The sequence below is a fragment of the Amaranthus tricolor genome, chromosome 2 (genome assembly GCF_026212465.1).
Source record: "Amaranthus tricolor cultivar Red isolate AtriRed21 chromosome 2, ASM2621246v1, whole genome shotgun sequence".
Lineage (NCBI taxonomy): Eukaryota > Viridiplantae > Streptophyta > Magnoliopsida > Caryophyllales > Amaranthaceae > Amaranthus > Amaranthus tricolor.
The window spans coordinates 9,921,449-9,935,414 of record NC_080048.1 but is presented as its reverse complement, the minus strand read 5'-3'; the positions used below and the strand labels follow the sequence as shown (position 1 = coordinate 9,935,414).

The following is a 13,966-nucleotide window of genomic DNA, read 5'->3' as shown; positions in this document are numbered from 1 at the left end:
GTTAAGTCTTTTTAAAACGCAAACGTCGACATTGTAACCACGATCCATGCTTGGCATGTTCATTTGAGAAGTCGGCGACGATTCATTCCGCCGTGACATAGTTTTGATAGGCCGTTGGTGCCTTTACTTTATTAGTTTCTAAATAACTTTTGTTTCTTTTTCTACAAAGGCGCACAATTTTAAGGTAGATGCTGCCGAAATTTTCACTCACCTTTTTAAAAGTTAATATTTAACGTTTACCGAGATTTTCTTTCCTTTTCTTTTATGTAACACCCGAATTTCCTCCCGACCTTTACGGTTTTGGTTTCGTTAAGGGGTCGGAAATTCTGGGGTGTTACACTTATATTGTCATTTAGAGTGTATAATGGTTATCGGAAAAATAAATTAATTAAATCAAATAAATTAATTAAATAAATAATAAATTGAAATATCCCAAAATTATATAGTTACTAATTTTGTGGAAAGTGTTCTTTATGGACCGCAAAAAGGCTCGCGGGTCGCGAGTTATCAAAAGAATGTTTCTATTTTGGAAAAAATACAATTCGGGGATCATGACTTTCTTCATTGGTCGCGAGTTTGCAGGTCGTGAAGTTTTTCACTGGTCGCGACTTTCGTGCTGGTTTTTGCAATGTTCGTTTTAGTCGATTTTGGTAGTTATGCTATAACTACCTACGTTTAATATGGTTATATTAACTGAATATATTGGAATTGATTGATTTATGATCGACTTTGATTCGTGAATCAATGTTGCCGTTCATGAAGTGATATATTACTTTATGAATGGTTGTATGCTTTTCTATAAATATAGAAGGCATGTTGTCAGTTATTTCACACATGAAACATACACGGAAAATACATGCATATTTTCAAAATTCTTCTCCTCTCTAGCACTTTACATAGAGAACTTGTAATTCTCGATTGTAAATTTCCGTTTCCTTTTCCATTTGAGTTTTCTCATGTCGTTCTAATTTCCTTGTGCTAGGAATTCAGTGAAATTCTTTGTATCTCAACATATTTCTGGTGTACAGTCCCAAGCTTCGTAGTAGGAAGGAAATGATGTTTTAGGAAGAGAGTCTCATCTAGAATTTATATCAAGTCACATACAAAATCTTCTTGTTACTATGTTCGATATATGGTGATTTCCGATGATGAAATTCACATTTGGTGTATGTTAAGAAAATGTTTGAACTTGTCATATATTTTTTATAATCTACTAAATTTATTTAACTTTATTTCATAAGTTTAATTATTAATTTAAAGTCACAAATTACAACACAACTAGCTCAAATAAAACAAGATTAGGAAGAGAATTTGCCAATATTCGCACCTTTGTATTCTTAATAAACGATTGAGTTACAATGAGGTTGTAGCTTATCTAGCAAGGATTCGAGTCAATTTACGACCCGTTTGGTAGGTAATATTATACAGTGGTAATGGAAATGAAAATTGTGTAATTTTGGTTGAAAAATCTCTTGCTACCTTGGTAGTCATGCTTGTCCAACTTTAGTTATCTCATTTTCTTCATAAATTTTATTCTAATGCATTACCATTGGGAGATGTGGTATTAGGTGGTAATGAAAATTTGTAAACAAAAATTTTTTGTGATCAAAGTTACATTACCATGGGAATGACACGAAACTTTTAATGAAATTTTACACTATAAATGATTTTCATTACTATCATATAGTACCACTAACCAGACGGGTCATTAATTTGTTGAAGGTGTTTTTTAAAATTTAAAAGATTATGAATTTTAATTAAATTAATTATTGAAATTTAATTTTTAAATTTTAGTAGTTAAGTATGTAAATTTATAAAAATAAAGACTATTTTCACAAAAAAATCAATTTAAAATAAAATAACATAAATAAGTAAAAGGTAAATAAATTGACATGTAAATTTCTACATACTGACATACACTGTTTCAAATTACCAAAACATATTTCCAGGTCACCAATCCACCGCAATCTAAGGAAAACAAACCGATCCCAAAATTCAATCAAAAATCTACAAATACTATATCTTATGTGATTTGAGTGCATAATTAATGTGCGTATTTATGAGTGATTTATGGAATGAAATCCTATGAGTGACTTAAATGGATATATTAAGTTGTGACTTAGTGTTTGTGATTTATGATGATGGTTAAAGTGCAGATTAATTCATGAGTTATGAAGGTAATAAAGTAAGACTTAATCATGAAAGTTATGAGGCTTAATGGAGAAGTTGAAAAGATGCTCTACTATGCTAGGTCAAACAAAGTTGTCAGAATGCCCTCTGAAGGCCGCTCAACTGAGCGAGCTCCAGGGTGGATCGAGCGAGCAAACAGAATGTGTCCAATAGCTTCCTATATCCCGTTTGACCAGGCCGCTCGATCGAGCGAGCCTCTGCTTTGGTCGAGCGGACCTTCTGACGTTCCTAAGATGCTGTTTTTGACTCTTCAAGTCCTTGGAGCTGTTTCATTGTTATTAATTCTTAGCTTTAATGTATTGAATGTTGATTAGTGTGATCTCTCCTATAAACAGAGAGCTTATTTGTTCATCCAAACACAAACCTCTAAGCCAAAAAACATAGCCTTTGCATGTTCTTACATCATTTGTAATACTTCATTGTAAGAGTTGTATTTCTCAATTGTTACAATATAAACAAAACACTACACACTACGGAGGACGTAGCCATCATTGGGTAAATCTCCTTAAATCTTTGTGTTCTTTTTGCATTGTTTTATTTCTTTTAAACATTGTCAATTCATTGAAACTTATATCCGTTCATCAAGTTACTTCGAACCTTACGATCTTTGGGTAACATTAAAGGTTAAGTTTAATACTTAGACTCTACCCTCTAATCAAACAATTATTTTCACTAAAAATTCAGACCATAAATGGGGAGTAATAATCAAAGTACATTTCAAAAATAATACTCCACTTGTTTTTCCTAAAAATAAATACGAAATCAAAAGAGGACGAAATCTGACGTAGATATAAAGTTGTATAAATCCAATCTAATGAGCGTAAAATATAGGATTAAAAAATGAAGAGCCAATGATAGTGAAGAGTATTCTGAAACGGCAATAGTAAGCAACCATCAAGTTGCTGATGAATATGCTATTTTAGATAAACTGTAGGTCTCACTATCAAATACCAATGCATACACTCCTGACCCATTTCACCACTCATTAGTCAATACTGTCCCAACTATTCACAAAAGTAGTGCGACCTTTCAACCACCATGGCCGCTACAACCACCACCACACTTCCACTCCACACTCACAAACTCCTCCGTCGAGCCACCTTCAACCGCCTTTTCATTGTGGTTTACGCCATTGCGTTATCATCCTTTTTCTATCACCACATATACACACTCTTCAATTCTTCCTTCTCATACTCCCTCATCCCTTCCTTTCTACTGCTTCTAGCCGATCTCGTCCTCGGATTTTGGTGGTTTTGCACTCAATCTTTCCATATCCGCCCTATTCGCCGGTACGAGTTCATCGATAACCTCGAAAAAATGGTGTTGAAAGAAGGAAAGGAATATCCGGCGATTGACATCTTTATATGCACTGCGGATCCTTACAAGGAACCACCGATTGGGACGGTGAATACGGCATTGTCGGTGATGGCGTATGATTATCCACCGGAGAAAATCTCTCTTTACTTGTCTGACGATGGTGGGGCCCAACCTACCCTTTTTGCATTCTTTGAAGCTGCCAAGTTTGCTCGCCATTGGTTGCCTTTCTGCAGAGAAAACAGTGTTGTGGAAACCAGTCCTGAAGCTTATTTTGCTTCCGATTTCTATGATACCCATTCACCTGACGCTCACAAATTGAAGGTATCTATATTTTTCTTTCTCTGACTAATTTAGGTATTAACATCTCAAAGCAAAAAATTAATTGGATTATTTCTCATGTTGGGTAGTTTTTTCTGTCCATACGACTATACTCTGAGTTCAATTTATTTCAATCATTCTTATTCAATCAATTATTAAAATCATTTTGATAAAATCAATTGTAAATGATCAAGTAGGTACTACTCCTATTTATTAAGAAGATAAGATATGGAGTAATCGTATACTGTAATATTATTACTTTATTCAGCAAATTGCGTCCATTGTTGATACAAGCAGGTAAAAAATGGGTCAATAATCTACTTTTATATAATTTTTACTGCATCTTACTTTTTACCTAATACAATATGTTATTTTAATTATTTATATATTGAATTATACAAATTTAAAAATCATAAAAATTTAATATTATGAAAGTATAAGATTAGACGATTCAAACAAAATTCCATTTGACTATATTTTTCTTAGACATTGGCCGCAATATACTTCCTCTGTTTTTTTCTTTACTTGCACCCAACGACAGTTTCAAGCGCCTCAATGCACTAATTTAATCGATAATATCTCTAATTATACACATTGAAAAATTATAGAAATTAAAAATTAGTAAAATTCACATTAAGACGATTCTAACAAGATCCCACATGATTTTGTTTTAACCAATACATTAACGACAATATGAAAATTAAGTGACATTGATGAATAGTGTCAAATTGTCCTTTGGTGCAACTAAATAAAAAAGGAGGAAGTATAAAATAAGCTTAAACAATGAATTGTGTCAAAAATTAGTATGTAGCGAGTATTTTATAATGAAGGAAATATAAAATCTAATAAATGCGAATAATTTCATAATATGCTCGCAATTTGCTATGATAGAGTATATAGTAGTCTCTTCTATTCATTGATTTAGAAACATTTTCTTATTGGGTCAATTTATTGATTATGTTTCATTTTTATTTTTCTCATCCTTTTTTATCCTTTTACCTTTACTATAATAACACAACACATAAATATGAATGTCTTTTTAAGGAAATAGAGAGTTTTCCACGCACTTTTAAGTGGTTCTCCACCTCTCCTGGTTTTTGTGTAAAACACAAATGTCCCTTTATCTATGAATCAGAGGGAGTATTATTCAGCTCTGTACCACTGTACATGTAATGCAGCTAACTGTAATTTGATAAATTTATATTATTATTATTATTATTATTATTAGTATTATTATTATTATAAATACAAAAATAAAAAATTATATTTTACTATAAAATTGTTGAAATTTGAGATTTTAATTTTATTATATAGATAAAATTAATTTCTGAAAATACATGTTTTGAACTAGAATTCCATCCTATTGGAGCAAGTTTTGAGAAAAAGAAACAAAAATAAGCACTCACGCACATGTTTTCATATTCAACCCTTTATTGTAGCCTTATATAGGTATAAACTTTATCTCGAGAATCAAGAGATTATAATTTATAGCTAGATAATTTTATAGCGGTTCACATTTTTAAAGGCACACCAAAATATTTTTTCTAACTATTTATTTTTTTTGATATGAAATTTAAGTTATTAATTTTTGTTACCAATTAAAAATTTACAATAAAATATAAAAAGAACAAATAAATTTTTTTTAAAAAATCGTATTTTGATACAAATAAAAAAATGCTTTTCAATAACTACCAATTATCTTGAATTTAATACAACAATTTTACAAATTGTTATTGTATAAAATTTATTATAGTGTATGCCTTTAAAAAGTCAATCAATCAATATAGAATTATCTATTAGCCTAATTCATTCTCATATTACATGTACAAAAAAAAGTTGGCTAATCGTTATCTACAATATTTTCATTAATTGTTGAGATTTATTTTCGTTGGATAAAAAGAAAAATAATATAAGACAGAAAATGCATTGGTAGAGAGTTGAAAGTATAGGTGCAAGTGTAACGCATCTTTATTGATGGTCCATTTTTTCTTTTTGCTTTTATGTTGCTTTACTTTATTTTAATCATAGAGGTCATAATTGGATTAATACTAATCTTACTCAAACTCAATCCTTACTATTTCAGAGTTTCAATACAAATATTATTTTTATATGTGTCACTTATGTTTGACCTTTTAATTTAAAATTTTTTTATTGCTATCTTTGATTTACTATTAAAATTTTTGAATTTCTCAGTATTTAAGATTAACTGTCGAATATATGAGATTTAATAATTAGTTGATAGATATATTTATTTTATTAATTAAAATTAAAAAGTAAACTTTCATAAATAAAAATCTTTATTTTTTTGTCTCATCAAAATTGTAACAAAGTGTTGAAAGTTGAAATCCTACCAAGTTATTGGGATAGAGTATCATGTATTAATAGATTCATGAGTGCGGGGTTCGAGACAGACGGCAATCAAACTCACGTGGAATGACAAAGAAAGGTTAGAACCCCATCAGAAATAGCAACCTATCATAATCCAAATATGGAGGTGGGGGCTGATTGGTGCATTTTGTTATTATCTATATAATTATAATATAAAGCCAAAAATAAGAAAGTAGTCAAGGTTTGTTCGTTTCGATAATCTACGTTAAAGGCGCCACTCCCATGACCCATCAACAGACTACAAATATTTATTTCGATCTGTTACATTAAAATAACATTATTTATTCTAAAAGCTTTCACAAAATTGAGTTAATATAATGCAATTTTAATAGGATAGACATCCCTGAAGCTACATAGCGCTTGTCGAAAATGCAATATTTTGTATTTTTAGCTTTGACTTTTCTTAATAATATAATATATAGTTTTAAAAATGTAAAAATATAACATAAATTACTATAGCTTCATGGTTGGAGTAACACATTTGTAATTTAAGGTTAAGGGATTGAATTTTAATTTAAATTATTATTTTTTTATAGACTAATAAATTTATATTATAATGCCATTACTCTTTATTTTTCATAATTTCACATTCATCATTTTTAGTGTGTGTTTTTATATTTTTACTATCTTAATTTTAATATTTTTTGTAGACGACTAGGCAAATATATGGAGTCAAAAAAATTTAGTTTTTTTTCAAAAAGGATAATTATCTAGGAAAGCCTTAACTCTATTTGTTAAGCATAATTTTTGCTGAGTTCAAGTTCATTTCAGTCTATATGCATTTAAAATTTTTATAGTTTAACTAGTTTTTATATAGTAAATACTTTATTAGTAATTAGTATATCGAGAATTTGACCCATCTAATTTAAAATCCTAGTTTTCCCGGACATAGACTATACAAACCAAAATTATTGGTTCAAACTTTAAATCTAGACTTGTATTTGGGGTAAGGCGGATGAGCTTAGGCATGCTAAATAAATCAGATTGGGTCAGATTTGTATTCGGATCTATATAAATGACGTCAAAAATCTCTTAATCGAAACCCAACATGTTTAATTAATTAAGTTGAAAATCATAATCCCGACTTGATTTGTAACTGATCAGGCTAGTCTGATTTTGACCCATTTAACCCGTTTTGAGTTTTTTACTTGTACTTGAGGCCTTGAGGGACTATATCTTATTTTATTTCATGAGTTGTTTATTTTGTATTTATAATGAAAAATAAGAATGCATTAAATAAATTAAGTTCATGTTATATAGATGGGCATGACTTGAAATTAACACGTATAATGATTTATATAAGTTTATTTTAGGTTTAAATTTTTGACCTTAACATAACCTATTTGATAAACAAATCGAGTTGGGTTAACTCTTTTAATTAATTGAGTCAAAAATCTCAATTCAGTTCCGATTAATTTTGAGATCATCTCATGGTGACATGATCTTGTACAAAATATGCTGATTTGGGTTAGGTTAATGTCGAGTTAATAGGTCGAATTAGCTATTCCTGGTCGTGAGTGAACCCCATTTTTGTCAAACCCATTTTACTATTTTACATAAAAAAAAATAAAAAGCAATAACACATGTATTGTAAAATAGTAAAATCCATCGATCAAATTTCAAATCATTAAATTATTTCTCATTTATTGTTCTTGTTTATTTTTTCATATCGAATCAAATTTCATTTTTCATTCACATCTAGTAAATAAATAAAGGAAAGGAGAAATTGTTAAAAAAAAAATATTAGTTCAATCTACTGTAAAAAAATTCAACTATTGAATATTTTTAAATAAATTCACTATTCGGTATAATTGTTGAAATAAATCAATTATAGTTTATTTATAAATGTTTAATCACAAAGAAGCCTTAAAGATGTTTGTAAACAGTAAGTGAATTTAATTTTTAGCAGATTAATCTAATAGGTGAGTTTATTTAAAAATAAATAATAAATGAGTTATTTTTAGCTGATTAAACAAATATTGATTTACTATTGACAATTCCTCCTAAAAAAATAAATACTTTGGTCTCATTGCTTATTATTTGTCTATAATTAAAATATTTTGTATCACATAATTGTTTTTAAAAAGAGATTGACAATATAAATATAATGCGCAAAATTTTATTTTTGAACTTGCAGACTTTATACGAGAGTATGAAATTTAGAGTTGAAAATGTAGTCGAAAGAGGAAAAGTTGAGGAGGAATATATTGATAGTGAAGAAATGCGGTGCGCGTTTGCAACATGGACTAAAGAGTTTACCCGACACGATCATCCTACAATTATTCAGGTTTTTTACTTATTACATCACAATTAACAGTAATTTTCTCAATTAATTTGTCTATCATACTAAAATAATAAATTCATTATAACATTTTAAGTCTTATATGGAACATTTACGATTCATAAGGTGATGTAATCTCGTCTGGAAATACAGATTTGCTAGAGCTTTCCATAGACAATGGATTATAAATTATAAATTATAAATTATAAATTAAAAATGGAATAATAATTTCAGCTTGTAATGTTTGAGTTTCAGATTTTGTTAGCTTCGGTGAAGGACAGAGACGTTAGTGGTAAAATGATGCCAAACTTAATATATGTCTCTAGAGAGAAAAATAAGATCCATCACCACCACCACTTCAAGGCAGGAGCCCTCAATACTCTCGTAAGTTTTTATTTTGTGGCAAATTTCAGTACAAATATCTTTTACAGGGTGTTTGGTTTAGGTTAAAATAAATTGTTTTCTTATATTTGATTGTTTGGCTTGGTAAGGGATGTATAATAACAAATTTCAGTACAAACATTTTAAGACAATTCTTTTTCTTACACTTTCTCGTTTTAGCCTTAAATTACGTTGATTAAAAGTTTTGCTAAACCAAACACCCCTTAAAAATTTTTTTTAATAAGTTTTATTAGTTTTGACTTTTTGTAACAAAGATGTTTTTTGGTTGAAGGTTCGCGTATCGGCAATTATGACAAATGCACCAATCATCTTAACTTTAGACTGCGACTCATTGTCTAATGATCCACAAACCATTAAGCGAGTTTTGTGTTACTTTTTGGATGAAAAAACTCAACCCACATTAGCATATGTACAGTTTCCTCAAATATTTAATGGGCTCAACAAAGGGGACATTTATTTTAGTGAACATAAACGTCTTTACCAAATCTATCCCTTGGGAATGGATGGGCTTTCTGGCCCAAATTATCTTGGAACTGGATGCTTTTTCCAGCGACGTGCCTTCTTTGGGAGTCCAACATCTTTGATTCAGCCCGAAATCCCTGAACTTCATCCTAATTACGAGGTCAACATGTCCTTTGCTTCACCTGAAATGCTCGAATTGGCTCATTCTGTGAGTACTTCCTACTTCGAAAAGACATCCCAATGGGGCTTAAATGTGAGTTCATTAAACTTACTTGCTTGTTTATATATACTTCGTTCGTTTCATTATACTTGCTACACTTGACTTTTTAAATGTCAATATGCGATCAAACGATTCAAACAGAATCCAACTTGACTATATTTTTACTTACACATTAGCCGCAATATATAAAATAAGCTTGAACGATGAATATTGTCCATAATTGAAATGTAGCAACTATTTCAGTACGGAGGAAGTATTAAATTCCTTTTCTTTTTAATAGCTACATTTTTAGTTCTTATGTTATCCTATAAATTTTTTTTCTTTTAAATAAATATATATACTCCTCCAGTCCCACTTTTTACCCCAAGCGCAATTGATGGAATATTAAGAAAAGTAAATAAAGTTGTATTTTGTGAAAAAGTGAGAAGTATGTAGTTGAAATGAGATTGAATAAAAAAAATGAGATAAATTTGATGGGATAGAGAAAATATATAATATGAATAGAACATAAATCATTATTCAGTAAAAAAATCAACAATATTTCTATTGATATTAATTAAGCAACATATCCTTGGTGATAATTTAAATAAATATTCTTGGAGTCAATGTCTGAATTATTGTTTGTTACTAATGATGAATCATTGTTTGAGTATACAGTTGGGTCTTCGATATGGGTCAATGTCTGAGGACTTTCATACAGGCTATCGGATGAAATGTGAGGGATGGAGGTCCATGTTTTGTTACCCAGACAGACCAGCTTTCTTCTGTGATTCACCAGTGACCCTAAATGATCTGTTAAGTCAATGCAAAAGGTGGAGCTTTGGTCTACTCGGGGTCCTACTCTCAAGATACAGTACCTTATTCTTTGGAATTAAGAAAATGGGCCTGATCATGAGCAACACTTACTCCCACCATGCACTATGGCCCATCCTCTGCATTCCACTCACCATTTACTCCTTTATCCCTCAACTTGCTCTACTTCAAGGAATTTCCACCTTCCCAAAGGTATTTTTATTACACATTCTAATAACACAAATTGTTATACGAGACGATTTCTGAGACGCATCCTATATATGGATTAAATAGCCTAACTAAGGAGTAATAAATATGAGTATATATGGACTCTTTCTTTTAAGGCTGTTTCATCGACACGGTATCTCTAGCTAATCTAATAAATAATTTTGTTTACATGTTTTTTGATTTTAGGAAATAGAATTACTTGCCCAAGTGAGATTATTGAATTTGCCATATTCCAACTAATATTCCTGAATACAGACAAGATTTTTTGATATCATCAATGTAGTGGGTTGGATGCTTTTTTAAAGGTTGACAAATTAGAAAAAATGAGTATATTATGTTCATACAAGAGTGCTTTACAACCTGCATATTGCCCATAGAAGAATACATTAGGACAATATATGTGGAGTGTGGACAATCTTTGAATTGACGTTCATAGTTTTAAATTGGTACCCTTACTATACTTAAAAGGGTCGAATAAAAGTGTACATCGACTTTGTCAACAATGATCTCTCATTGATTTTGGTTCATATGATGGGATTATGGGTTTGGCAAGAAATGCCTAATCAATAAGATGAAGTAGTCCAATAAGTCACATTTACACCACAATAAGCTAAATTAATGAAATTTTCATGTGAAGACTAATCAGTGATGTATTCAATGTCACAGATTTCAGACCCATGGTGTATTATATATTTATACCTCTTCATTGGAGCATACGCAAAAGATCTCTTAGACTTTGTACTAGAAAAAGGAACATTTGAAAGGTGGTGGAATTCTCAAAGAATGTGGATGATATGTGGACTCTCAAGCTTCCTCTTTGGGTGCATAGAATACATCCTTACTTCCCTGGGTATCGCAGTACGAGGATTTAACGTAACCAGCAAACTACAAGACGATGACGTGAAAAAGAGGTATGATCAAGGTATTTTTGAGTTTGGAGTTGCTTCACCTATGTTTGTTCCTATGACAATAGCTGCCATAATCAACTTGGTTTCCTTTGTTATGGGATTAATTGGGGTGATTAGAAGAGGCATGGGAAATATGGAAGGACTAATTCTGCAGATTTTATTGTGCGGTTTTGGAGTGATTAATTGTTGGCCAGTTTATGAAGCAATGGTAATTAGGAGCGACATTGGCAAAATGCCCATCAAGATCACGTTGATAGCTATATTTATAGCTTCACTTACATGCTTGCTTGTTTGTGGGGAGTACCTTTCATAAGAGCATCTACAATGGTTGAGCTAATCAGTTTGTTACTAAAAGATTGTTTCGATCTTCAAAGGAGCCTCCAACTAATGCCAATGCCAATGCCAATACCGTCTGATAAATCATAAGTGCATGATTGTGACAAGTTATTTTGTCTTTGATAACATAATAATTTCGGTTGTAAAGTTCACTTTTGGAATCATAATATTCAGTAGTCATTGGGATTGAAAGAGTTGTTGGTTACGTTTTAAATTCGTGAAAGGAGAGGTATTGACCTCACTCAAAGATCACAAGATAAAGTTTAAGTGACGTTTATTTTGTGTCATTGTGTAGGAATTAAATAATGCAAGTTAGAAATGGATGACAATAATAAATAAATAATCAAGACAAAGATTTTAAGGTGGTTTACACGTCAAAGATACACTACCAATATTACAATGCACTATTGATTCCCACACAATCAATCACAAATATGTGACGTGTCCTTTTTCTAATTACACTAATACATAAGATTAATTTTCTTAATCTTGTTCTTGACCCGTAATCCTAACAATTCCAATATAAACAATGGCAATTATCAACTTACAAAGAGATGATTGTATTGAAAACTTGATAATGTAATTTAGGCAGTTAAAGATTATGCCTGGAATGAGATAAAACGTACAATAAACTTATAAGTTATAGAAAATGTGTTTAGAACAAGAGTAAATAGTCTGACAAGGAAACTAAATTATTACTTTAGTCTTTAGTCCCTCTAAGGAAAACAATAATGCACTAAAAAAATTAGTGTTATCTTCATTATTCATTCACAATTTTCAATATTACATCTTCATCTACACCATCTTGTCATATTTTTTCAAAATGATCACAACTTTATCTTTATGATATTTTTTCACTCTATCGCTTTATGTATACATAGGAATGAAGGGGAGACATAAAATTTACCAAATTAATCAATTTAATACTCTTTACATTGTTTCTCCATTAAATATTCTTCTGTATTAGTTGCCTGTATTTTATTTACTTTTGAAGCAGTATTAAAATCTATAAAATGTTTAAATTTTTTATCAAGTAATCTATAATTCACCCCTTTTTAGTTGACCATTCACCATATATTTTTAGCGGTGTTTGAAAAATTCTCTTACAAGTTATCACAACCTTGCTTCAAGGAATAAAACAACAATACAACTTAAGTAGAATTACAATTTGAATGTGACTTCCTTAATTATCATTCCCCTAATGTGCCCGGGTGTAACTCATGAATTACACGCAAGAGTGGTAATATAATATTTCTTAAGTTGGCGAGATACAAGTGTTATAAGATGTGACTTAAAATTAATAATCAAATTTATAAAATAAAGTCATATAAACTTAGTAAATAAAAAATTATATATGACAATTCAAGATCTATGCGTATTTACACCATTGAGAATTTCAAAACACCGATCTTCAAACACAAAAAAGGTAACAAGAAAAGTTTTGAATGTGACTTCATATAAATTCTAGGCGAGATGCTTTTTCCTAAAACATCATTTTCTTCCTACTACGGTGCTCCGGAATATGTGCCGGAAATATGTTCTAAGATACAAATAATTTCACTAAAATCCTAATACAAGGAAATTAAAATGTTATGAAAAAACTTAGACGGAAGAAGAAAACAAAAATTACATACCCCACATGATTTTTAATAGTTATTTAAAATTTTATACCCCTTAAAATAGCTTCTGGAACATCATATAATTTTTATAATATTTTATTCAGACTCAAATAATTTTAAACCTATTTTATTCTATTTATCGATAAAATATCTATACAAAAAGTAAACATTATACATGACTTTTATAAGTTTGATTGGCCTAATAAACATATTATATGCCTTTTGGAACTTTGGTATAATTTTATTAAGCTAATTATTAATTATTTACTAATTTATCAAATTAATAGAAAATGTTTATTTATCAAAAAGTGTAATATTGTTAATTAAATTTGGGTAAAAATAGACCTATATCAAAAATTTTTAATTATATTAATAACCTACTGCCTTATAATATAAAATAAGTTTAACTTAGATGGTTTATAAATTTTACGGATTTAAGACACCATTTAAATAACGGTAAATACTTAAATTATCGAAAATAATCGTAAGATCGCTATAAATTCGC

The 13,966-nt window shown here is 29.9% G+C and overlaps 1 protein-coding gene across 1 annotated transcript; it reads left to right on the top strand.

Moving 5' to 3' along the window:
* The first annotated feature begins 3,010 nt into the window (after positions 1–3,010).
* Positions 3,011–12,223, top strand: LOC130805869 (cellulose synthase-like protein G3). Its single transcript, XM_057670685.1, has 6 exons — positions 3,011–3,828; positions 8,351–8,500; positions 8,750–8,878; positions 9,168–9,611; positions 10,236–10,583; positions 11,265–12,223. The coding sequence occupies exons 1-6, from the start codon at positions 3,229–3,231 to the stop codon at positions 11,817–11,819; spliced, it is 2,226 nt and encodes a 741-aa protein (XP_057526668.1). The 5' UTR covers positions 3,011–3,228; the 3' UTR covers positions 11,820–12,223.
* The last annotated feature ends 1,743 nt before the right edge of the window (positions 12,224–13,966 follow it).

What these genes read in the sequence shown, in the direction of transcription:
- LOC130805869 (XM_057670685.1), top strand. Translation starts at nt 3,229, where the DNA reads ATGGCCGCTACAACCACCACCACACTTCCACTCCACACTCACAAACTC. An exon ending in CAGGAGCCCTCAATACTCTC is followed by an intron (nt 8,879 to 9,167) that starts GTAAGTTTTTAT and finishes TTTTGGTTGAAG; the next exon opens with GTTCGCGTATCGGCAATTAT. An exon ending in GAATTTCCACCTTCCCAAAG is followed by an intron (nt 10,584 to 11,264) that starts GTATTTTTATTA and finishes TCAATGTCACAG; the next exon opens with ATTTCAGACCCATGGTGTAT.